Here is a 26,346-nt window from a genome sequence, read left to right on the forward strand (position 1 = left end):
ATCTATTTATTTCTCGGAGTTTAAAAAAAAATAAAATAAAAATAAATGAATTATTTCTCTTCTTAAAAAATAAAATAAAAAAAAATTTTAAATATATTTATTTGCGATAATTACATTCGTTAATTAATGAGTTAAAGGTTAACGTACAGCACATCCCGTGTTCTAAATTTAAATTAACAGACGAAATATTTCTAATTAAACGATCTTAAAATATCCGTTTAATTTATAGAAAGGGCAATTAATTTAGGCGTTTTCTAGTCTTTTCTGTAGACGTACTTACAGGTTAGCCTTGAGTGTTATCTCGAGAGGGCGCAATTTGATGTCATAATAAAAAAAACAAATAAAAATTGTGACGTCAGTGTAACGTGATGATTAATGTTAATAATTAATTAGATAATAAAACAAGAAATTCTGTTAGCACAATCCAAATATGGTTACTTTTCTAGATTCTTGACCTCGTAACCCGCCATAAAACTTTCGAAATAGACTTTTCTTTTTAGAGTAGATTGAAATTTTACTGTTAAAACTAGGTTTGTTAATATAAATTAACCTCATAATGTATACAAATTTACATTTACGATCATCAAAGGTATTGCTTTACGTAAATAAAACACGTATTTTCTCATTTTGAATTAAAATTTCGCCTTTAACAATACGAACAATATTGCATAACGTTTATGCGTGTTCTATTTAAAAAGCATGCTTTTTTAATTCGTGTAAAGATATTTTACACCAAAACCATGTAAAGTTACTAATAACCGTATATTTTCCAATTCTATTTTAGTTATATTATGTCAGTCTAAAGTGTGTTATGTTACGTCAACCAACGAGCATGACTTGAAATGGATATCGGAAAGAATGACGACACTGCCGCCTCTGGAGTAAAATTGTAACTATTTTTATTTATTTTTTTAAACTAATTTTTTAATTTAATTTTTATATACTTATGAAGTTTTTTTTAATGTTTTAAGAATAAAACTATTCAAAACATTGTTTGCAAGTTTATTTTCGTTCTAATTAATAATGTTACACAAAAATTATTATTAAATAAAAACGTAAATTAATTGTTATAAATGTAGCGCGTGACTTAATTAGTAAAATAAATATTTACTTCTAATATCGGTGCGATAAATTGATTTTTTTTAATAGAATTTTTAGTACTTTATTATCGATTAAATTCCCGCTGAGTATAAATTTCGTTATGTAAATCCAAAGAGAAGACGACGAAAATTTAATGTCATATTTTGCGTCATTTTTAACGAAATGGGTTCAATTAAAAGTTGAGAAAATGTAAATTATTTGTTTGTTAAGTTATGGCAACGCAACACTTGGGCGATCTGCTTAGGGGATGCCTTCCGGGAAGTCCTTTTAAGGGAAACTAGCCCCTATTTATGCGTTACAGACGTGGAGAAAACCCGAGCGAGGCGCGAACTCACGACCTAACTCCCAGCGTTCAGGGTACGAAGATCGCTTGGCCACTGGTCGGCACGAGAAAATGTAAATTGAATTGAATTTATCGATGCAGAATACTGTATACTATTACACTATAGATCAATCATCCTCAGTTTTGTCGATTTCTGAGCAGCTTACAGTGTTTAAGAAACGGGATCCCTTACCGTAGACAAGAGATAGGTGCAATGCCCCGATCCAAATTGACCATAATCATATTCAAATCGAATCTCTGAAGGTTGCAGGATGAATAGGAAAAATATATCCAATAAAAATTTTATTTTTAATATTAAAATGCTCAGTAGTTATTCAAATATTTTTTTCTTAAATTTTAGTTGAAATTACTTGGCTCATCGGCCAAGTAATTTCAAGCGGGGCGGTGAAGTTTGATTTTGTTCGTATACGGCAACGCGACACACGGGCAATCTGCCAAAGGGGGATGCTTCCTGGGAAGTCTTTTATGGGAACTGATCCCTATTCAGGTGTTACTAAGATGAAGAAAACCCGGAAAACTCCACGTGGCATGCCCGTTGGCGAAGCCATCAACTCACAACTAACTATCAGTGTTCAGAGGTTTTATCCACTCGGCCACGTCAGTCTACCCGTCTGGCGAACCCGAAATTAAATCCGCGCAAGCACCCCAAAGAATTTTTTTATGGGCGGTCCGTCTCCCGTTACTTGACCTCCCCTATTAGGGATTTGATTAAGGTCCTATTAATATATACAGGAAGAAAGAATCAAAAATAATAATTAAAAACTTTACTTGGATATATTAGATAAAATATGGCATTCAAATATCTAATATCGTCTCTCTCGTTATGAAGTTTTTCTAGATAATTCTTGTCTGTAGATGAATTTATCGTCCCTTTTAAGTGTTAAAGTGCATATCTAAAAAATATTAAATTATTAAATATTGAATTTATCCAATTGTCACAGAGTTCGAAGTTTTAAATCCGTTTCTTAACGCCGACGATTGCGTGACAAAATGGACAAGTATGAATGATGTCCTTTGTCGCGTCGATGCAGAGGGGAACGAAAAACAAAGGCAAACTGTTTAAAAAAAATTACGTTAAATTACATAAATTAAATTTCATAAAATATTTTTTTTTAAAAATTCTACATACAATACCAGGCATGTAACAAATGTTGCGAGATACGCAAATCTTCCGTTTTCCATTTGAACAAATGTGGTACCTTCTCGTTTGCAATTTGGGCAAGTGAACTTGACGGGATATTTACCAACGTTAAGTTTATTTTGTTGCATTAAAATGATTGTATTTTCTAAAATTAGAGATAATTTTTATTATAAAAGTTGCAAGTTAAGTTTTAAAAATATTACAATTTATAATGAATGTATCATTTTTACTTTCAATTGTGAGTTCTGTAGGATTTTGAAATGCAGCTTGAGGCGGAGCAGGTGGGGCAGCTTGAGTCGGAAAAGGTGGGGGTGCTTGAAATAGACCTACGGGTGGTGACATCGATGGATAAGGCGGTGGATAGGTGGGTTGAGCCATATTTCCATTGTAATAATTGTCCATATCTATAAAAAAATCATTAATTTATAGTTTACCCATAATTATATCGAAGGATATAACTCATAAACATTAAAAAATTTTCTCTGGAAGAAGTTAGATGACAGACACGACTCTATTGCTAACAGGAAAAGTATGATGTACAGGGGCAAGACATTACTAATTTGAGGTAGAGAGCATATATTTTAAATAAAATAAATGAAAAATATGATTAAACATTTCAGCCCGGCATTGTGACAATATCACAATATATAATTGTTCGTTGTTTTATTCATTATATTTTTATGATTTCGAAGTGGAATGAAGGCACATTTAGACTAATTTACAACTAATCTAGACTTATCTTACATCTTTCAGGCCCTGTTGACAGCGTTTCTTTAATACAGTACATATTTATTAGTAATGAGAATATAACTTAAAGCATTAGTAACTTATTCAAGGCCTCATTTAGACTTACGTTGCAACATATAAATTCTTTTCCACCAGTAATAATAATATATTCAAGAGCGTCAGGCCTAAATTAAAGTATGGAAGAGTGAGGTCCTAACTTGTAGCTTATTTAATGTATAAACTCGACCTTAGATTTATTAAATTAAAGTATTTACGTAACGTTATCAAATACTTGCATTTAAACATAAATAGTAATTATTCATAATACATAACATCCTGAAAATGTATTAATATATAATTAAATCACTAAATATATTTAAAACAATTAATTTTTTATCGATTAAACATAATAATTATATAATTTAAACATAAGTTAATTGTAGTTAAAGGTAAAAAAATTCTCACTTTTTTCCATTTTGAAAACTTCTTGACCGTTTTTCTCGTCGACTTTGATCTTATTTTTAGATATATCTACGGTTATATTGAATCGTTTCTTCATTGAGATTCTCAATAAATCGCACGAACTTCTACTGTAAAATCGATTTCTAATGATGTAACAAGTAAACAAATTACTACATTATCCTACGTCTTCGGTTTTCGTTCTGCATTTAAAATAAGGTTTTTATTAACATTATTATATGTTACACAATAATTATTGTCTGAATTTTACACATGTATAGACAAATTGTTCAGTAAATATATATAGTTTAATTAAAATTACTACTGAAAACAAGAATTTCCTGTAAAATTATTTGAAAATATGAAATTATTAATATTGTATTTATAGTTTATGTTTGATATTTTTAATATTATTATCACTAGTTGATATAATTTTATATGTTAACCTCAAGAATGGGTAAAAGTATAATGAATTAGGAATATAATATTGAATAATTTCGCAAACGACATATAAAATTTATTGTTTCGATTTATACCAATCAACAGCGGACAAGCAGTGGCGCGTTATCCTATGAGCGAAAAGGGCAATCGCCTGGCGCCCCCAAAGAATCTTTTATAAGAAAAAATTTCCCTAAGAAAAATGCATGAAATCAATGCTGTACACGAGACCCTTTATTCAAATTCACCTGTGCCCCAAGCTATTACACGCCACTGACAGAGAGCCCATTTCTTGAAGGCACAAATAAAGATGGGGGGCGACTCCTTTTTAATTCTTTCCGCTCTGTGGACACTAAGAGGGCGTCTTTTTAGCAAACCCATTATAGGTTAGGCCAGGACCACAATGGGTAGTGAGGGATGAGGCCCAACATCTAATTAATTATTGACATAAATAATGCATACATCACGGCTCAAAATTCAATAATTTTCAGCCAATTTTGCCCCCAACATTGGAGGAAAATCCACCTACGAACACCCAATATAAATTTCCATCCTTCGTTTTGCTCATCTCTAGATTTTATACTTAATAATGCCAAGCCCAAATCTAGCTGTGTGGTTGGATTCTACACAAGAGTCCCAAAATTTAATCACATATAAAAAAAAATGTTTTTACATTTGTTTTATTGATTTTAATAATATGTTTTTATGGTTTTGAGGGATACTCTTTGAATAATGTAAATTTTCATCTTTATCTTCTAATAAAATCAGAATTAAATGGTATTTTTTTATGAATGAAATGTTTCATTTTATACAGTGAGACCTGTGTAAACCGGAATTAAACGGTCCCGAATTATTTTTCCGTTTTAGACAGGTTTTACCGTGTAATTCACTTAAATCTTTGCAGAACTTCGTCTCATACTGGAACAATTTTATTTGTTTATAAATTTCAAAACTAATTTTATATTTTATTAAAAATAATTCTGGCAAATAAAAGCAGATCTTTGAGTAAATTTTTCTCTTATAAAATTCTGAATATAATTCTTATATCAATTAAATAAATTATAATTAAACTTAGTCTAAACTAATCGATGTTTTAGTAATTGTTTTCTTTTCATTAACACAATAAAATTTAATTTTATATTTTAACAGAATATAAACTAAATATAAATGAAAACAGAATCTCATACATAGCAAATCATATATAAATTTGAGTTTTACATCTAATTTTAAAGTGATTTAGATTTTGTTTGCCACACATATTTCAATAATTGGATGGTTAAGGATGTATATATTTTCAAAGCTATTTACATGTTTCAAGATGCAGAACAACTCTGGTACATTTTTTTAATACTTAACATTGTATACTCAACTTTATTTGAATGGCAAACAAAACGAAATGTTTAAGGTACACATGGGCTGAATAATTTTTCTTTCCATGTTTTCTATAATTATTTTTAAAATTAAAATAGTATATAATGAAAAATCCATTATAAAGTTGTATATTATTTATTGTAATATTTATAAATTGCACTGAACTATGAATAAAATTACACATTTTCAGGCTGGAGTTGGTCTGTATTGGAGTTGAATTGTCCATCCCATCTTAATGGGTACCAAACTTTTGTTTGTTATTCTAATTGCCCAAGTCTGAAATTCACTTAGCATTCTTTCCAATGTTTTTCTAGGAATAATTTTGATGATAAGCTATGGTATGATGCACACGATACTCCCTTTTTTCCATGTCAGAAACCAAGATTGGTGATAGGCTAAATTCAATTGTTCTGAATGCTTTGAAGTTTATAAAAGCTACTTTTAACTTATCTGTATATTTTAAAATTTTAAATAGTTAATTTTGTGGCTATAATCATAATTCTAATTTCAAAAATGTACAATTGACACCTCTACAACAAATATTCACATTGAATGATTACTATGGGTTTTCTAATTAACATATATAAGCAAATGCAATTATATTCTTAAAAATCAAATGTTTAAACGTTATTATTTTAAATCTTTAAAACCTTTCATTTATAAATCTTAATTATGCTTCATGTTATATACAAAATATAATTTTGTTCTAAATTAGAACAATCTAAACACTGAAGACATCTAAGATGCTACAAATTGTTCTAATTTTTTTCAATCAATAATATTTAGAAGACAGAACTTTAAAACTGTTTAATTTTTAGTGTTACTTAATTAATATTTATTTTTGATAATGGAAAAATTTACTATTTCAAGGAATATAATATACAATAGATAGATATAATGACATATAATGACAATGTATATTATAAATCATTACCTTTTAATGAATTCAAAATTAATCCAAATTTACATTATTCAGAAATTCAAACAATCTTTTGTATGTATTTATTAAAAATATTATCATCATAAATTGCAATATTTATGTATTTTAAATATATTTTGATTATTTAATTTCTATAATTACATATTTAATAATTTTAAATTTCAGGCAAGGAAACTTCTTTAAATAAATGCATATTTAACTTAATGCATGACTGATAATGAAATGTTTCCTGGTTCGAAAACTGACTTTTTTTATAAAACCATCATTAAATACTATTATAGTTAATATCTAGACATTTTAGAGATTTAAACCCAGATTTAATTTATTCTTTATCACATTGGCAATGCCTAAATGCCTTGATATTTTGATTTTAAATTTGATAAATTTTAAATCAATTATTAATGTTCATTAATTGATTAGATGGATGTTTAATGTTGATTTTTGCTTAAAATATTTTGAGGTAAATTATTTTTAATCCTACATATTAAAATAATTTGATAAATGACTAGAAATCCGGAAATTATTATTCATTTTCAAAAAGTAATCTAATTATATTCAACTGACTACAAAGTCTTTATTTTCAACAATATATTCAAAACAATTTTCATTCAGTGTATTCAAAATCAGTTTTACAAAGCATCCTATTTTGCAAAAATGAATAATTTTAATCTAAACATTTATTGTCACAAATGACATAGTAACCCAACTACTTCATTTTTTCACTTCTTGGTATCTCTGTGCAACGTCTTTCCAGTTGACAACATTCCAAATTGCTTTTACATAATCGGGACGAACATTTTTGTACTGAAGATAATAAGCATGCTCCCATACATCAATTCCAAACAGTGGAATTAAACCTATTAAAAAATACATATATACATATATATTTTCTTAATAAAAGGAATTTATATATAAATCAAAATTTTAATTAAGTAATAATTTAGTTCACCTCTTGTAGCTTGTAAAGGATCCTGATTAGCACAAGTAGCAATTTGCAAATAACGAGTTTTTGGGCAACAACCTAGCCAAGCCCAACCTGATCCTTGGACTCCGACCGCAGCAGCAGACATTTGTGTTTTCAATTCTTCCAAACTTCCAAAACATTGCTTAATTGCATTCAGCAGATCACCTAAAAGTTAAATACATTTAAATTATTAATATCGCGATTAATAATAAAAATTATCGCTATTATTTGTTTCTCCCTTTTTAAAAAAGATTCGAAAATGCGCAATTAGACCATGGTAGATAGCACTTGGCGACTGACAAAATTCGTTACAGCTAAAACATTAAGACGTTTTATGCTTAATTATACATGATTAATAGTTTAATTTGTTTATTGGAATTCGGTTCTTTAAACATTTTCTTTTAATTTTCCGAAGAAAACAGATTAAGTTGTGAATTCGCGTATCGATTTTATGCTAATGAGTTTCCTTGTCTTTACTATATAAATTGGCACTTATTAGTCTATAGACGAGGCCGTTTCCCTCTATTTTTGATACTTTTTTAAGGTCTCGGAAGAATTGTGATAATGTGACGTCAACAAAAGAAAAATTCGGCTTCTAGTCGAGTTGATTTACAGCGAAAAATCTCCGATATCAGAGGCAGTGTAATTCACGTAAAACCGAAATCATTTGGAAGAAATTCGCGAAGATGACTGCAGGAGGAATAGAATGACAGCTGCTCAGAGCGCTCCAACTGTTCCCTATCAATCAAGTGAGGGAATAAACGAATGGCGTCTCGATACTCTCTAACCGAATCGAGCTTGCCAAAGACGAATCGTTGGTTCCCCCAACGGGTTATAAATAGAGTCATTAGTCCGAGATTGGTGACGGGAGAATAAAAACAAGTTCAAAAACTGGAGCGGNACCTATGAATTCCCATTGTCATCCATCTGTCCTTCCTTAATCTCAAGAACAAAGATAGATGAAAGTCAAGATCAGAAAGCTTAGGAGCAGGAGGCTCCAATTAACTATATATGAACATCTGGTTTGCACTGGAAGTTAAGTTATTTCAATTCAAGCTTTCCCCTGAAAGGAGCTAGATAGATGACTGACACATTAAAGGAAAAGTATAATGTACATGGGCAAGACCCTACTAATTTGAGGTGGAGAACATATTTTAAATTAAATAAATTATAAACATGATTAAAAATTGCAGCCCAGCCTTGCAATGATGTCACAATAAATAATTGCTTGTTTTACTTCAACTATTATGTTTAAAGTTTATAACTATTTGTACATTTTAACAGTTTTAAATTATACTAATGTTCTGTGACTACAAGTATTATTTCTTTTTATATTCTTGTATATATTTTGATGTTTGATTAAGAATAACTTGAGGAAGGCCTTTGAACATGGCTGTAAACTCTGTTCCAAAAAATCTAAGTTGTTGGAATTACTGCTTTTGCTTGTCTATCCTTTACCTACATATTGAAAAGAATTGTAAGGATACTTTGATTCAAAGAATTGAATATTTAATTTTAAACATAATCTTTAACAATTGAAGAGCTATATAACACAATTCTGATAAATATATTATGAATTTTAAACATTCCAGACAATGTTCTGAATGTTTAAAATTTATTCTACTACATTGCATAATGTGAAGCAGTGGTTCTCAACTGGGGGTACGAGCGTAAATTGAACGGGTACATCTAACTTTCGTTATAAAATGACACATGTTAATGAATTTGCTGTAAATTATTAACACAAGAAATGACAAAAACTTGCTTTAAAATATCCCAGTATGAACACTGATTTCCTTTTAACAATCCAAACAACTTGTTTATCCACTTGATTTACCTGTCTATTTGTGCTGTTAGTGCTGAGTGAACCTGTAGTCTAGAAAATTTTGATTTAACCAAGCATTAATTTTAGAATAGATGAAAGCACCAATGTCAGCGGATTGACAATACTTTTAGTTTTTGTGAAATATCAGTACAATGCTGAGCTTTGCAAAGATTTGTTAATGTGTGATGACCTAAAAAAATACAACTATCAGTTTTGATATTTTCAATAAAATCAATGATTTCATTCAAAGTAATAAAATAGATTGGAAAAAGTGCATCAACATCTGCACTGATGGAGCTAAAGCTATGCAAGGTCCAATTTAAAAGGTCAAAAGAAAACTTTTACCATTTTAACAACGTATTTGTGACAAAAACTAAAAAAAAGAAACAGACTTGACGCATCATTCGTTGTCAGTTAACAAGTTGAAAACCAAATTTTGAAAAAAATTGCTAAAGATTTATCGCAACAAATATCCCAATAAATTGTTAGAAATTATTATAGAATCATTTAAATTTTGTTTATCGTTAATTATAATTATTTATTTTTAGGAAATGTAATTTATGCATGTATTGAAATGATTTCTGTGATTTTACATAATAAATCATTACCTTTTAATGAATTCAAAATTAATCCAAATTTACATTATTCAGAAATTCAAACAATCTTTTGTATGTATTTATTAAAAATATTATCATCATAAATTGCAATATTTATGTATTTTAAATATATTTTGATTATTTAATTTCTATAATTACATATTTAATAATTTTAAATTTCAGGCAAGGAAACTTCTTTAAATAAATGCATATTTAACTTAATGCATGACTGATAATGAAATGTTTCCTGGTTCGAAAACTGACTTTTTTTATAAAACCATCATTAAATACTATTATAGTTAATATCTAGACATTTTAGAGATTTAAACCCAGATTTAATTTATTCTTTATCACATTGGCAATGCCTAAATGCCTTGATATTTTGATTTTAAATTTGATAAATTTTAAATCAATTATTAATGTTCATTAATTGATTAGATGGATGTTTAATGTTGATTTTTGCTTAAAATATTTTGAGGTAAATTATTTTTAATCCTACATATTAAAATAATTTGATAAATGACTAGAAATCCGGAAATTATTATTCATTTTCAAAAAGTAATCTAATTATATTCAACTGACTACAAAGTCTTTATTTTCAACAATATATTCAAAACAATTTTCATTCAGTGTATTCAAAATCAGTTTTACAAAGCATCCTATTTTGCAAAAATGAATAATTTTAATCTAAACATTTATTGTCACAAATGACATAGTAACCCAACTACTTCATTTTTTCACTTCTTGGTATCTCTGTGCAACGTCTTTCCAGTTGACAACATTCCAAATTGCTTTTACATAATCGGGACGAACATTTTTGTACTGAAGATAATAAGCATGCTCCCATACATCAATTCCAAACAGTGGAATTAAACCTATTAAAAAATACATATATACATATATATTTTCTTAATANTGAAAATTTTACTTCTTTAGTTTATTATAAATTTAAAAAGTATCATTAGAATCTCTAGCCCAGTGATTCTCAACCTTTTTTCGTCATGGTACACTTTTAATAATTAAAAATTTGGCGGCACACACAGTTACTTCAGTAAGTACCATAGGACAACCAGTGACATAATAACAGTGATTTTTAAATGCAGTTGGTTATTTAGGTAATATTTTCTAAATGCCTTGGTAACTACCAGCAGTTACTGGTAACACCGGTTAGAATTTCCAAATGCATCCTAAGATGGTAGAACTGATTGAACTACTTGTCTGATGTCGCTTATGTATGGGTATTTGCAGTGGCGGCACACTTCAAAAATCAGTGGTTGAGAATCACTGCTCTAGCCATGATTAACATTTGTTAAATTAAATTTTCTCATCTTTTCCCTAAAAATAAAATAAAAACAAAACTCAGAAAAATATCTATATTCTGTAAGAATGAACAAAATAAATACTGAATTAGCATTGAAAAATGTCTTATTGAAATCTTTAAATGAAATTGGACAGATGCTAAATTGTAGTAAGAGCTACCTACTTGAAAAATAGTTTATTATTTGTCATTGATATTTGCAACCGTTGTTCATATTCAAAAAGCTAAAATTTGCATATCTGTGAAAGCATTAACAAAAGAATAGAAAGATAATTAAATGATTTTCAATGTTTTTACCCTAAATGTATTGTTCTACAAATCATGTCTTTAGTCACTAAACCTTGTGGGTGCTATCTTGTAGTTTTTTGTCTTTTGTTTTAAATCAAATATAATATAGGTACCAATTCAACTTTATATACAGCAGAAAACAACATTTTAAATACATATACCCTTGATGTTCATGGATGTCAATGTTCAGGAATTCAATCATTCATGATCGGAAATTTATAGACCAAAATTTCAACTTTTGTGAGAAGTTTTGACCTTTCAGGAAAAGAGAGATTACGTATTACTGCAAACTAGAGTTGGCATCTGTGCAAACTGGATGTTCAAATAGGTGCAATGCTAACGATCACTACACTCATTCATTTGTATGATGTCATAAGTTGTTAGGTTTTTTTTTTTCTTTTAGCTTAAATAAAATGACTTTTGCAATTCTATAAGCTGTTGCACAGTATATTTATTTAATAAAACCATTCATTTTTCTGAAAAGTTTTTAAAACAATAATAATATATAGAATCTTAGAACAAATTACAAATTTAACATAAAAATGAAACTCAAAGTTTGAGAATTCAATATTCATAAAGGATTACACAGTTAAGATAACTACTTCCAACAATTTAACACCTCGTTGAATAATAACGATCCACGAAAAAACCTTTTTTACGAGGGTTATTTTCACTATTAAGTTCCACAAGTACTTTCGACCTCCACCGAGGTCTGCTTCAGGTGGTGACTGTCGACCCGACTGTTGTAACGATGTTGCCAACGATGTAAATAAATAAACGTGCGCGTCGGGTTTCACCCCTCCGACCGCCATTGCTCGAACTCCTCGAATAAATACTTCCACGCCTGTGCAAGTGTTTCCCCGTCCTTGTAGTTGATGCAGTTGCCCCCCCTGCTAGCTTTGTGAATCTCCCAGGCCTCCAGGTGACGGATGTGATCCGCGCGGAACACGTGTCTGATAACTATGGTGTTCCGGAAGNAGACACGTGTTCCGCGCGGATCACATCCGTCACCTGGAGGCCTGGGAGATTCACAAAGCTAGCAGGGGGGGGCAACTGCATCAACTACAAGGACGGGGAAACACTTGCACAGGCGTGGAAGTATTTATTCGAGGAGTTCGAGCAATGGCGGTCGGAGGGGTGAAACCCGACGCGCACGTTTATTTATTTACATCGTTGGCAACATCGTTACAACGGTCGGGTCGACAGTCACCACCTGAAGCAGACCTCGGTGGAGGTCGAAAGTACTTGTGGAACTTAATAGTGAAAATAACCCTCGTAAAAAAGGTTTTTTCGTGGATCAGATTACACAGTCGTCATTATTCTGAAACATGGGATCAGTGTATTTGTATATATATATTTTTTTCATTACAAAGTTTAGGAGCAAACTATAAAAAACAAATAAATAATTCACAAATTTAAAGGAGAGACAAATATAATAAAAATTTCTATTTAAGCATAAAATGTAAAAATAATTCATAAAATACATAATATCAAGCAATATGAATATTTTCAGAGCTTAACTCTAAGCTCTGAAATGTATTTCATAAACTAATCAAATGCTGGATTTTAAAAGTTTTTGTCTGTCTCTAATTATTATTCAATCAGTACTTACTTTTAGCTTGAGCTTCTGCTAATTTCTCTTCGGCAATATTTAAATTATTAACATATGCAGCATGGTGTTTCTGGTGATGTAATCGCATAATCTCGGCAGATATAATTGGTTCAAGAGCTCCATAATCATAGGGAAGATCAGGTAACGTATGTTTAAAGCAAACACTTTGACTACCAGCAGCTGCCAATAGTTTGGTACTAAATAAAAAGCAAGATATCTGTTTACATAAAATGATAGCATGTAACATTAACATAGAATTTATTTATTTTTCTAGAATTTGTTACTACTAACTACTAAATTCAATATATACAAAGTTACAAAATATTTTATTATTGATAAAAAATATTCTTAAATCTAAATATAGAATACATTTTGTTGCAGATTAATTCTGTGCTAATTTTAAAATTTTATTTTTCATACTCCATTAAAAATATTTTACAAAGTGTAGAGCTTATCACAGTATTGACACAACTTACAGTAGAAAGTTTTTGACATAAAAGTAAATATTTAGAATGATGCTGTTATTTTTTGTTTTTGCTCTCCACCTTGTGACCACTAAAGAAGGTACCATTGTAGGCTCAGCTGGGCCTATAATATGGGATGGTGAGCCCAACATTTAGAGGATAGACTGTCTATTAAAAATTTCTGGGAAGTTGCTTGAATTTAATCCCAGCCAACCAGTAGTAGGTCGACCTTAACTGCCTCAGTCATCCAGCCATTCCATAGCAAAACTACTAAAGTGAATGGGCAAACATCTAGGTACATGCTAAAAAATATCAATTGAATAAAAATATATTAGCATCTTTTACTTAAACCAGTGTTTCTCAACCTCTAACGAATCGCCGCCCCCTTTAATAAGACCGTTACGTAGTATCGCCCCCTTCACTACAAAATTCTGATGCTGAAGGACAAGGCTAACACCAAATTCGTACAGCATTGAATAGACTAGTGACTAGTATAATGTTATTTGTTTAATTATTATAACAAATAAAATATCTAATTATTCTTAATATAATGTTTTACTATATCGCCCAGAAAATTGTTTTTTGCCCCCCAAAATATAAATTGTTACTAATCGCCCTCTCAACATGGAAAAACGCCCCCATTGAGAAACACTGACTTAAACTTAAACTGATATTATCAACTATAGACTTCAGTTCTCATTATGTAAATAAGATCAAATAGACATACAGACACTAACTAGTGATGTGACCATATTGTTTATCACCCAAATTGGGATAGTTTTTAAGAGTGAATAAAAAAAATAGGTCTAAAATGGCCAATTTTAAATTGTATTTTTAAAAAATATTTATATATTTATCTATAAATTAGTTATATTGCATTAGATGTATAAAATGGTTTTGTTTAATATTTTTCTATTTTTGAGGATTTAAAACAGCAGAAAATCCAGGACTGTCTCGAACAAACTGAAATGTATGGTCATCCTATATTAACTGAAATCATTTATTTGAATTTTGACAAAAACTGAACTGATGTAGGACAAATGACTGAAAACATTTTTCAACATAAAACTGATTTTATACATTCTGTTGAATTGATAAAGGAAGAACAGAACTTGAAAAGTATTTTCTTTTATTTTAATAATTTAAATGAAAGATGTCAGTTGAGTTCTTTTAGGATTATTTGTGTTATGTTAATGTGCATTTCATATAATTTTCTATAAGTAATGGAAATATATTTTACTGCTAATTTTTGCATTGAATATTAAATGGTGATTGTAAATAGAATATGACATGCTGATATAATTTGTTCTGTACAAAGGATATAATAATGTTGCAGAATGCTTGTACTAAAATCAGTAACCAAACTTTCCTATTTTACTTTCTTAATCATAATTTATGTTGTTGATATGATAAAATCATAATTTTGAATCTCTTTTTAATACTATTTATGAGCTACTAGACTTTTAGACAGTGAATTTATATTATATGATAACAAAAACAAAACAATTTCATTATCCAACAAACATGCAACTGAATTAACAACAGGTTATAACCCGCTGTTAATATCATAAACCTCCCACAACCCAGCAAGTTATAAACTAGCAGCATTCCAGGCACTTGTAGAGCATACACGCATGCAACTAAAATAACTTGATTTAGCTCTACTAAGAATCAAACATCAGAAAAATATAATGGATTTTGTCTTGTCATTAGAATACTTTTTGAACCCTTATTATTTATTTTTTTTTATATCATATAATTTTCTTCTTTCCTTAACTATCAAACTAATTAAATTAAGTCATTTAACCCAACTGGACTAAGAATGAATGTAAGTTCAAAAATACTAGCAAATTTTTTTGTTTGATTTTAGATCAATTAAAGCATTTTATGTTCAATGTATTTAAGTGAAATTAATAGTTCATAATATACAAAATATAGTATAAGGTTAGTCAATAGTTGTAGATCATTGTTTGAAGACTGTGATAAAAATGTTAGTTTTATTAAAAAAGCAAGGTTTTATTTACACAAATTAGAAATTAACTAGTCAGTCTTTGGATGATCTTCCATCTTAGGGTCAACCTGTGTACCACCAAGGTGCACAGGTTGACTCTGACATGGTTTTTCTTTCAATGTACATCATATATTGTACATAAGACAAATGAGCCTAAGCACAAGACTGCCCCGACTTTCCTATTAGAGAATACTTCAACAAATTCAGTAAATGACTAGCTGAACACAAATAGATACGACCTCCTCAAAGTCAAAACTTAATATTGAAAAATTCACTTTGAGGCATTGCAAAAAAGAAAACTTCTCAACTACATTACAACAGTTGACCTAAAATCAATTACCAGAGTATTTTGATGAGCTTGTGGTCATCAAAATACTCTGAATACACAGAATATATACAAAACAGAGATAAAAATTAGTTTGTGCAGAAAAGAGCAGAGAACATAAAGATGGTAACTAGTTGCACAGACAACTTCGTGGCTACTTTGTACATACCAAGGAAGTTAAAAACACATGCACGAATGACACCAACCCGATAAGTTTCTTCGTGTTATTTAATTTCATTATTTATCACAACCATAAGAATATTCTATACAAATATCCATAATCACAGAGGTTAAATTGCAGTTCTGAAAAAATAAGTCGGGATCCCATGTGTAGATCATGCTCGTAAAAGTAAAAACAGTTAAAGAAACCAACAATCTACACGTAACCCTTTGCAAAATATAGTCCCTCTGAATTCAGCCTACAAACACTCAACGGGCTTTAACAGAACAACTCTGATTGCACCTGGTAGTCGGTGCAAAGGCATTTTGCACGTTTAGCCAGCTTTTAGCCATATCTAGTAAAGTGGAAAACTGTCGATTTTTTGCAGTTTTGTGAAATATTTCCAGAGTTTTTCACTTTTAAATTCTACCACATTTTTGAGGATCTCCAAAATTCCACATAAGCCAATTTCGGGGAGCCATACCTCAGTAAGGGTCGCATTTAGACCATCAGTTCCTTTAACTTTTTTTTCTCCTAGGGACACGGCTCCAATAAAGTCCCAATCGCCTCGTTCTGAGCTGCAATTTTACCATAACAAGTTCATAAATTTGATTAAATATTTATTATTTATCAATATTCCTCTTTTAATTACAGTCATTATAGTTTCAATTCATATAAATCTGCTTATAATTTAATCATTGACTTACATGGTGACATTCAACAATTACATCTATTTATAGAATCACAGCTATTGAGTTATAAACACAAATTTCCGGAAAAACAACGTCCATTAACGCTATTAATTACTTATTACAGTAGAAGTTACTTTTAGTTAAATGATATATGTACTTGAATACGTGAAAAGTATCTAAAAGTAACTTGTACATTTTATTAGTAACAACACAATACATAAAATTACTTTAATCATTGGAATTTTATAAATGAATTTTACCGATTTGCAAATTTTGTGATATTTCGCACACTTAACATTTTATTACTGAACTCTGCGCTTATATAAAACTGTTAAGTGTTAATATGGCACGCCGTTATCGTCTGCAAGATGGCACTTTGTTACTTTCACGTTTTTATTTATTTATTTTTTAAAATTGTATTTAATAAATTTTATAAATATATTGGAATATTTTAAATGTGAAAAATTTAATTATTTATAATAATTAATAATAGTTAACACAAATAAAATTAATTTGAACTCTTTCCACCCTTTGGGCACTAAGAGGGCGTCTTTTCAGCAAGTACATCATGGGTTCGGCCAGGCCACAATGGGGCGGCCAAGTGATGAGGGACAGGGCCCGACATATCCGGACGGACCACCTCCTAGGAATTTTTTCGATCCGTCCAGATTCGATCACGGACCAGAGCGATATACTGCCATCTTGACCGCTCCCTCCGTGTCGGCACTAAAATGATTATTCCACGTCCAACATGGAAAAATCAGATGTAAATGGCAATTGGCGAGTCAAACCGGCCCGTGTAAACTTCCTGAGGTTCCCGATAACGGATGTAAACCCGGGCCTTTCAGAAACCACTTTAGTCAGTGCGTTACTAAAGGAGAGTGTACTATGCCCACCCTCGCTCTCCTTTAGTTACCTTTCTGAACTGAAGTAAAAGATACATCCAAAGTTACGTCGCTTTAGGCCAGCGACGTAACTTTGGACCAGGGCCGGATTAACCCACTTTGGGGCCCTAGACATTTTCTTCTTACGGGCCCCCTTTCTCACACTAGAAATAGAGCACACAAAAAATATAAAACAATAAATAAAACAAAACTAAATAATGTGAAAAACTAAAACAAATCTTAAATTTTTATTAATAAAAAATATTTAATAGACAACAATAAATTTTAGTTTTTCTAGAAAAGTTTGAACAGTTTGTTTATAAATTTAAAATATTGAAATTTGTTTTATTAAATGTCTAACAAAAGTTGTTGTAAAATAACAATATTACCTTAAAAAAAATAATTGTCAACAAGACTATGTCTTGTTTATAAAATCGTACTGCTTGCTGTGTTACCAGCTTAGAGGTATGAAGGAGTACATGTCAGGAGTTGCAATTTGGCACAGAGTATTAAGTGCCCAAATCATGCGCGCATAAAAAAACCTGACTTGTAGGTACTCGGGACCGAGAACCGAGTGAAAGTAAAATACAAAATGGCGACTCTCTCTACAAACAGGCAAACCGAAGTCAGGTGGTGAGAGTACCACCCACAGTCGTTCAAGGAAATGGACTCTGACCCTAGGACTGAACACGTAGTATTTTCTTTCTTAAATAAAATTTGTAATCTAATTTTGTAAATTTGGGAGTGCTTCAAATATGACATTAAAACAGGGTTTTATGTCGTTACAAGTAGGTTTTTTAACATTGTCTAGTATAGTAAAATCGTGGGACCAGTAAAAATTTGACGTTATAATCAGGTTAAACTGTATATTGTTTGTGCAAAATAAAAAAAAAAATTTCGGACGATACAATAGCCACGATTATTTTTTTCAAAGACGAGAAATTTTCGTTAGGCATCGACAAAAATTCAACCCGGGCCGACACGCAACGGAGAGAAATTTCGAAATTGGATAGGTTAATTTCATCGAAAATGCATGGTGGACGACCTCGTGGTCGTGGCTGGCGAAGTTTGAACGATCGCGCCCAAAAGCAGCGATACCAAAGAAGATTGGAGAATGAGAAAGAGATCCGCTTTGAGCGTCAAAGTGATTCCGCTTAGTAGTGTCTCCGAGACATAGTCGTGTCCCAAATACGGTTTTGCCGTTTTACTTGTTTAATTTAACCTTTTTGGTTAATATTTAAATAATATAATATTTTACCAGTTTTACCAGTATTATACAGTTGTCCAACAGAAGAGTAATCTATCTTATTTACAAATCTTTTCAAAATAGACAGTTTGACCGGGCCCTTCTAAAAACCGGGCCCTAGACATTTGTCTCATTTGTCTATGCGATTATCCGGCCCTGCTTTGGACCTTTGGACCTGAATGTATCTTTCACATCAGTTCACTTCAGTTTAGTTTACTTATATATCCTCCACCTTTGTTTCCCTTTGAGCTTGAAGAATCCATGATTGATATGATTTAAAAAGGAGCACTTAGTGGTCAAGTGGCGGAAAGGGTTTTTAAAAAATCATTATAACATAAGCAGGAAAAATGAGATAAAAGCTAACTTTTGAAGATTATTTTCCCATGAATAGTGTTTTCACACATTCTTTTAGCACCAGTTAGGCCTGTATCAGATTATTTTACTACTTTTCCCCCTCGTGAGTTTTTTAAATTGAACGTTGCATGAATTTGCATGAAAATTGAATGTTGCATGAATGACATTGAATTGAACGTCGGAGAACAACATTGCAGTGGCGTGTCGTCATTAGAAGCGGTGGAAGCTCCGCTTCCTTTGTATTTTCTAAGAAATAAATACATATTAATTTTAATTATGTGAAAATAATCGCACAATATTTTATTATAACCGCATTATGTATCTTATTACAAATTTCTACACTACATGTGAAAAAAATAAGATTGCTATTGTATATTCGAATATTAGTGGAGGAGTGGAAGCGCCGTATTGTCAGCTTCCAAACAGCCAGATTCGCGCACGCGCTTTACAGAACACCAACCTCACCCGGTTTAGCCGGTGGAAGCCTAGGATTTTGGGTGGATGCTACACGTATAATGCTTCCAATTCTGTCCAAGACCGGTTCTGGGCTGTTAGCCGTCTGTCCGATAGATATTTGGCCCATCATATGAATCACGAGTAGATTTATAACTTAACCCAACCGATAAGAATTTACTGGTACATTTTTATGTAATTCTGTATAGTTGACAGGAGTTTAAAAAATTCCATTAAAATATTTGATATTTTTATTCCGCTCTCCCATCTTAAGCCTGGTACCCACATGCGGCAACGGACGACGGAAATCGTTGACGGAAACGGTTGCCGTTCCGTCGTCTTTCCGTGTCTTGTGTACTCACATGCGGAAATTACCCTACAATTGAAACGCGCCATCTGCCAGCCGTAAATATAAACAAGCTACTACAGTAGGTAGGCCACGTGCCCAGTAGTCGAAAATCGCGTCTACCGGGATTGCTTTGTTATATCAATTAAACTTTTTAAGTTTGCCTTCGATCTTATTGCAAATAAAAAAACCTGAAAAACGAATAATTTGGATAGGAAAAATATTCTAAATCGTCGAAAGTTAGGAATATCGAATACCTTAGTCGCCGAATTACGCTTACTCCATTCTCAATACTTTACGCAGTAAGTCTATTTGACATTAATATTTAAATCGGATAGTAATATAGCGTATAAATGAAATATATTAGCGTATTAGTGTACAAATAAAGCTTTTTAGCTTGCCGACCGCCATAGTTCGAACGCTATCGTCCCACGTGATCTTTATGACGACATCGCTAAACGGTCCTCCTATTGGTCTAATTTTTACCGTGCCGCTTTCCGTCGCGGCAAAAGTTGAAAATTTTCAACTTCGTATTCCGTCGACGTCGACGGCAAAAGTGACGTCATTTTGCCGTTCCGTCGACCGTTTCCGTCGTCCGTTGCCGCATGTGGGTACCAGGCTTAACTGTGTCCACGGTAGAGAAAAGAAAGTAAGATGCTGCGAAGATGCAAACAAGTGTGACGTCTCAGTCGAAAATATACCTATAGTCATCAAAAAGACGGGAGCAATAATTTTGTTCTAAATATTTTAAATGTTATTCAAATCGATCGATGGATCGATTTGCCGAGTAGACGGTCGGTTAACCGATGCGACGGTTAATCGAGGGTCGTATAATCGATGCTCTACTGTAGATGCTGTTTGTTTGATTGATTATGGCAGACCAACACTTTGTTGATCTGCCTGGGAGGGTGCCTTCCGGGAGGTCTTTTAAGGGAAACTGGCCCCTATTCAGGCGTTAGGGACGTGGAGAAAACCCGGAAAACTCCACGTGGCCAGCCCGTCCGAGCGAGGTGCGAACCGCGCCGAACTCCCAGTGTTCAGGATACGAAGACCGCTAGGCCACTGGTCGGCCCTTAAACAGATACACAACAAACCAAAGCCAGATGCACTACTTAAACCAAAATTTCTCGCACAACAACCAAGGATCTTGAAGACTGATTTGACTGCACAAGTTTTCCTCGACCCTTATATACATTTTTCAACGTCATCATCGGTGTGTTTCAGCATTGGTTAACTTCTCTGCTTATCATCAAAAATTATCATCTTCGAAACAGCACAGTGACAGTCTGTTTGACATTATCCATCATTTTACAAAGCAAAAGTTATTTGGTATGTACCCCTGTAGCGTGCCGTGACATTTCATGATAAGGAAGCTGTGTTTTTATAAGAAGCCGACTTCCAGGAGCAATCAATTAATGTTTTTTTAAACGTATTTTTAATACAGTGGAACCCCTATAAGACGAGTTCCTATAATTACAGTTCCTATAAGACGGCGAAAAAATTGTGGCGGTATCCGTACACAACGGTAAAAAATCCTCTTATAATTACGTAAAACGTCATCGGGCAGCCGAACTACTTTCCCGCCGTCTAGCGCCACGCTACGCACAGTTTAGGCGGTTAAATTGAGTTTAGTTTCGTCTGTACATATAATTATATATAAATTAGGTACTGTATATATAATTATATATTAACTTAATTTATTGTAACTTTATTATAATTATGTATATATGCTCTCCGCCGTCTAGCGCTACGCTACGGAGAGTTTAGGCGAACTATCGTCTGTACAGTATGTAAATTAGCTACCGTAAGTCTAATACAGTACTGTAATTTTATACATTTCGTGTGAAAGAAACATTCCTTATTCAACGGCGATTAAAATCTATATATATAAAAATGAATGTATGGTTGTCTGTCTGTGTGTGTGTGTGTCATTCATGCATTACCACACCGTTTATCCGGTTGGCGTGAAACTTTGGGAAGTTGTTTAATATACTCCAGCGAAGGTTTGTGGCATAGTACGATTGCCATGAAGCTTTGAAAAGTTTTTTAATTTTTGAATACACTCCCGCGAAGTACATTTATCCTACGATAGATGGCGCGCGTTTACACGAGCATTCGCGCACAGTGTGTTCGATCGATTTCAAATTGTAAAGACCATTGTCCCCCTTCAAAAAATATCTGTATATATGCATTTTTAAACTGTTATTTACGATATTTATAATAATTTTTTTTAATCACTTTGATTGTTGCTGCTTCCCTCGTGTTACATAATTTTTTTTTAACCGAAAGCAGCACAACATACTGTCCAACAGGTTTTGTCGACACAGAAGATTCGGATCATTCAGTCAATCTGGGACAATGGCGTGATGAGCAAAAACACTTACATAAATGTGGTTGGCAAAAATCTAACACATATAGTTGTGACGCAAAAGTGTTACGTGACAAACTTGCACAATATTTATGTACTGAAGGTGCCGTAGAATGGCAAGATAGCTGTGTTTATCGAGGCCTTGGTTAAATTTGTATAATGTAAAAATATTTGTAAAAAATTTTGTTTTGTATATATGAAAGTAATGGTTTATAAACATGATTTATTTTAAAAGTATATGCTAAATGATTTACTTATTGTGTTGTTTATGTATTTCTTTTTTCAAACATAAAAATTCAGTGTTTTTAGTACCTCATGTCTATCTTTATTTGACAATTCCCGTAATATTATATGAAGGTTATCACAAAATCTGTTCTTTTTCATGGAACTATTATCAGTTGTTGTGATGTATCTTCAAATTTTTCTGTATAGTTGAAATTAATTAATATGTTCTAACTAAGTATCCAATAATAATAATGAAATCATATCAAATTAAAAGTTTAATAAAGTATATAATTCAGTTATTTTAATTTACTAAATATCAAGCAGACAAAAGAACATATTTATTGTTTGGTTTGGTGTTCCAGCAGGTGGCTACCCAATGATTATTTAAATATAAATAGATAAACATTCTTATAAAATGCACATGATGTGAATCTATTCAGATTTGATACCATCAGATTTGTTTAAAATGTTATATTAAAAAGTGCAAACTAATTCTAGTAAGCATAATTAAGTTAGCAAGTTTCTTATATTTTGGATACGATTTTCTACAGAGCTGTTTGATGAAAATATGAGCTCTCAATTAATCCAGATCTCATGGATGTAATTGAGTAGTTTATGGTAACTTTAGGCATGCTTTCTTTTTAGGGTGGTTATCCTTTGAAGAAAGTGTTTTTCATGATCATTCTGTGATTGTTTTAGTTATGATTATACTTTTGATTATTTATTAATTTGATAATTTGTTTCGAGAATTTTAACTAATACTTTTTTAAATTGTATGAGAGTGAGTCAAAAAGTAAGTTTCATTTTTCTATTCTAAATAGCCTGTTAAGGAAATTTATAGTGTAAAAATAAAAAATAAATGATAACTTTTTGTATATTTAAAATTTTTTACTCTTTCAATAATTTATCTTCTATTTTTAGCATCATAAATTCAATATTTTTTATGACATGATGCCTGTCTTTTTTACTCAAATCCCGAAGTCTGACATGTAGACTTTTACAAAATAAGTCTATTCTGTCTTCTTGTTTGCTTTCAGTTAGGAGTTTGGATGTTGCATTGAAAACTTTCAATGCAACATTCGACATGTTTTCACTTTTTTGTGAAGTTTTCTGTTTTTTTTTTACAGGGGCTTACAGGCATCTCAGATGTCTCATCTCTATAATAATAACAGCAGTTGTTATTATCTATTTCAGTTATTTGTTATAAATTTAAATTTTTTTGTACAATTTCACTTACATTTCACAAAAAGATTCTGTTGTATCAGAAATGTTCATATTTGCACTTTCAATCTGTTGGCTGATTGGTTCATCATTTCCTATAGTGCTGTTAAAATAAATTGCCATCATTATTTCTTGATAAATGATTACTACACTAAAATTTTATTTAATGGTTTTTTAAGTAATGTACTATTTTAATATTCTAAAGCAACACTGATTATTCAATTCTATGTTTGAACTAAGAAATTAAAATATTAACCATTGAAAACTACTACTATCAATTTTATTAATATCTTAAATAAATTATAAATTAATTATAACTTATAATCATCATACCTCTAAGATCTCTAAGATTTTTCCATCTTTTTTCGGCACCATCTCCTAACAACATTCGGTATATTTAATAAAATTAGTAATTACATTAGTAAATTTAAAATATAACAATTATAAAACGTGTTATAGTTTCGTATATATAGTCATAATTATAAATCAGTACTTACCGCTAATTCCGAAGTGCTCTCCAATTGCAGTCCATATTGTTTTTTTTTAATGTCGGATCTTTAAAATCCGAACATTTTTTGTCATACAGACACGGATATTTTCGAACTGTTTCAACAAAATACTCGTTATTAAACATGACACGCTTTCTCTTCGTGCTGGCCGCCATAGTTTGAATGATCTCTATGACGACATCGCTAAACGGCCTTCCTATTGGTCTAGTTTTTACCGTGCCGCTTTCCGTCGCAGCAAAAGTTGAAAATTTTCAACTTCGTATTCCGTCGACGTCGACAGCAAAAGTGACGTCATTTTGCCGTTCCGTCTACCGTTTCCGTCGTCCGTTGCCGCATGTGGGTACCAGGCTTTATATTACTCACGGATTTCAATGTTAAACCAGTGATATTACGATTTCGTATATCCCATCTTTAAGAGAATGTAGAAAAATGTTTACAATTCTTGTATAATGTTAAAAAATTAACTGTTACTTTGGTAGCATCATTTACAACTAAATTTAACCGGTATCGGCACCCTCGGGATTTGGCATGCACACCTACCAAGACCGTCTCTGATTCCATCCACGAGCCACTCACTGGTAGGGAGCAATTTTAACTAAATGGATTGTTTTAATATTTAAAAAGTAAAGAATATTTTGTTATTTTTATGTACAGTACGTTTCTTCACAAAACTATACTTAATTATAATTTTCTTTAAAAGTATATTCATACAATTGAATATTTTGTACCAGGTATGTATAATTGTATATCCATCACACATTTTATTTTGACAAGTAAGTATTTATAATTTTATTTTTAATTTTAGCCCTTATATATGGCTAGCGATTTAGAATGTAATTGTGATATTGAAAATTTATTTTAAAAAGTTTTGGTTCGAGACCATATAATGAAAAAGAAAACATTATTAAAAGAGAAAGACTAATGCCTAAATTAAATATAAATACGTCAACAAAGAAATTTGTTAGACATTTTGACGATAAAATTTATGAAGACATAAAATGGCTTTGTGGATGCATAAAAATGCAAAAATTGTTTTGTTGGCCTTGCCTATTATTTTCAAATAAAATTAGTAACGATTTAAATAATTTGAGTAAAGCTGGCAAAAGACACGAAAATCGTAAATCTCGCATCGATTCTTTCGTAAAATTGAAGCAATTTGGAAATCAAAATAGAATAGAATTTAACATTAGTAAACAATATAAAATAAATATTGAAAATTATAACAAAGTTACAGCTAATAGATATATTATATCTAANATTTCAATGTTAAACCAGTGATATTACGATTTCGTATATCCCATCTTTAAGAGAATGTAGAAAAATGTTTACAATTCTTGTATAATGTTAAAAAATTAACTGTTACTTTGGTAGCATCATTTACAACTAAATTTAACCGGTATCGGCACCCTCGGGATTTGGCATGCACACCTACCAAGACCGTCTCTGATTCCATCCACGAGCCACTCACTGGTAGGGAGCAATTTTAACTAAATGGATTGTTTTAATATTTAAAAAGTAAAGAATATTTTGTTATTTTTATGTACAGTACGTTTCTTCACAAAACTATACTTAATCATAATTTTCTTTAAAAGTATATTCATACAATTGAATATTTTGTACCAGGTATGTATAATTGTATATCCATCACACATTTTATTTTGACAAGTAAGTATTTATAATTTTATTTTTAATTTTAGCCCTTATATATGGCTAGCGATTTAGAATGTAATTGTGATATTGAAAATTTATTTTAAAAAGTTTTGGTTCGAGACCATATAATGAAAAAGAAAACATTATTAAAAGAGAAAGACTAATGCCTAAATTAAATATAAATACGTCAACAAAGAAATTTGTTAGACATTTTGACGATAAAATTTATGAAGACATAAAATGGCTTTGTGGATGCATAAAAATGCAAAAATTGTTTTGTTGGCCTTGCCTACTATTTTCAAATAAAATTAGTGTG

The 26,346-nt window shown here is 31.1% G+C and overlaps 3 protein-coding genes across 3 annotated transcripts in view; 1 reads left to right on the forward strand and 2 right to left on the reverse strand.

Annotated features, from left to right (window-relative positions):
* Positions 1-1,459: 1,459 nt before the first annotated feature.
* Positions 1,460-4,015, reverse strand: LOC111621684 (lipopolysaccharide-induced tumor necrosis factor-alpha factor homolog). Its single transcript, XM_023363889.1, has 4 exons — positions 3,777-4,015; positions 2,816-2,989; positions 2,574-2,730; positions 1,460-2,499 (listed from the first exon to the last, which is right to left on the reverse strand). Exons 1-4 carry the CDS (start codon positions 3,868-3,870, stop codon positions 2,397-2,399), a joined length of 528 nt encoding a protein of 175 aa, XP_023219657.1. The 5' UTR covers positions 3,871-4,015; the 3' UTR covers positions 1,460-2,396.
* Positions 4,016-6,662: 2,647 nt separating this feature from the next.
* Positions 6,663-17,161, reverse strand: LOC111621716 (superoxide dismutase [Mn], mitochondrial-like). The gene is made up of 5 exons (XM_023363945.1): positions 17,035-17,161; positions 13,123-13,319; positions 10,646-10,779; positions 7,469-7,652; positions 6,663-7,376 (listed from the first exon to the last, which is right to left on the reverse strand). The coding sequence occupies exons 1-5, from the start codon at positions 17,070-17,072 to the stop codon at positions 7,231-7,233; spliced, it is 699 nt and encodes a 232-aa protein (XP_023219713.1). The 5' UTR covers positions 17,073-17,161; the 3' UTR covers positions 6,663-7,230.
* A 2,898-nt stretch (positions 17,162-20,059) lies between these two features.
* Positions 20,060-26,346, forward strand: part of LOC111621698 (reticulon-4-interacting protein 1 homolog, mitochondrial-like) — a 25,344-nt gene continuing 19,057 nt past the window's right edge. Inside the window, exon 1 of the mRNA XM_023363912.1 lies at positions 20,060-20,359. The gene's annotated coding sequence lies outside the window, so the exon portion shown is untranslated. The remainder of the gene's footprint in view (positions 20,360-26,346) is intronic.

This window comes from Centruroides sculpturatus, unplaced genomic scaffold (assembly GCF_000671375.1).
Source record: "Centruroides sculpturatus isolate CEXI.00-Female unplaced genomic scaffold, Cexi_2.0 scaffold352, whole genome shotgun sequence".
NCBI classification, from domain to species: domain Eukaryota; kingdom Metazoa; phylum Arthropoda; class Arachnida; order Scorpiones; family Buthidae; genus Centruroides; species Centruroides sculpturatus.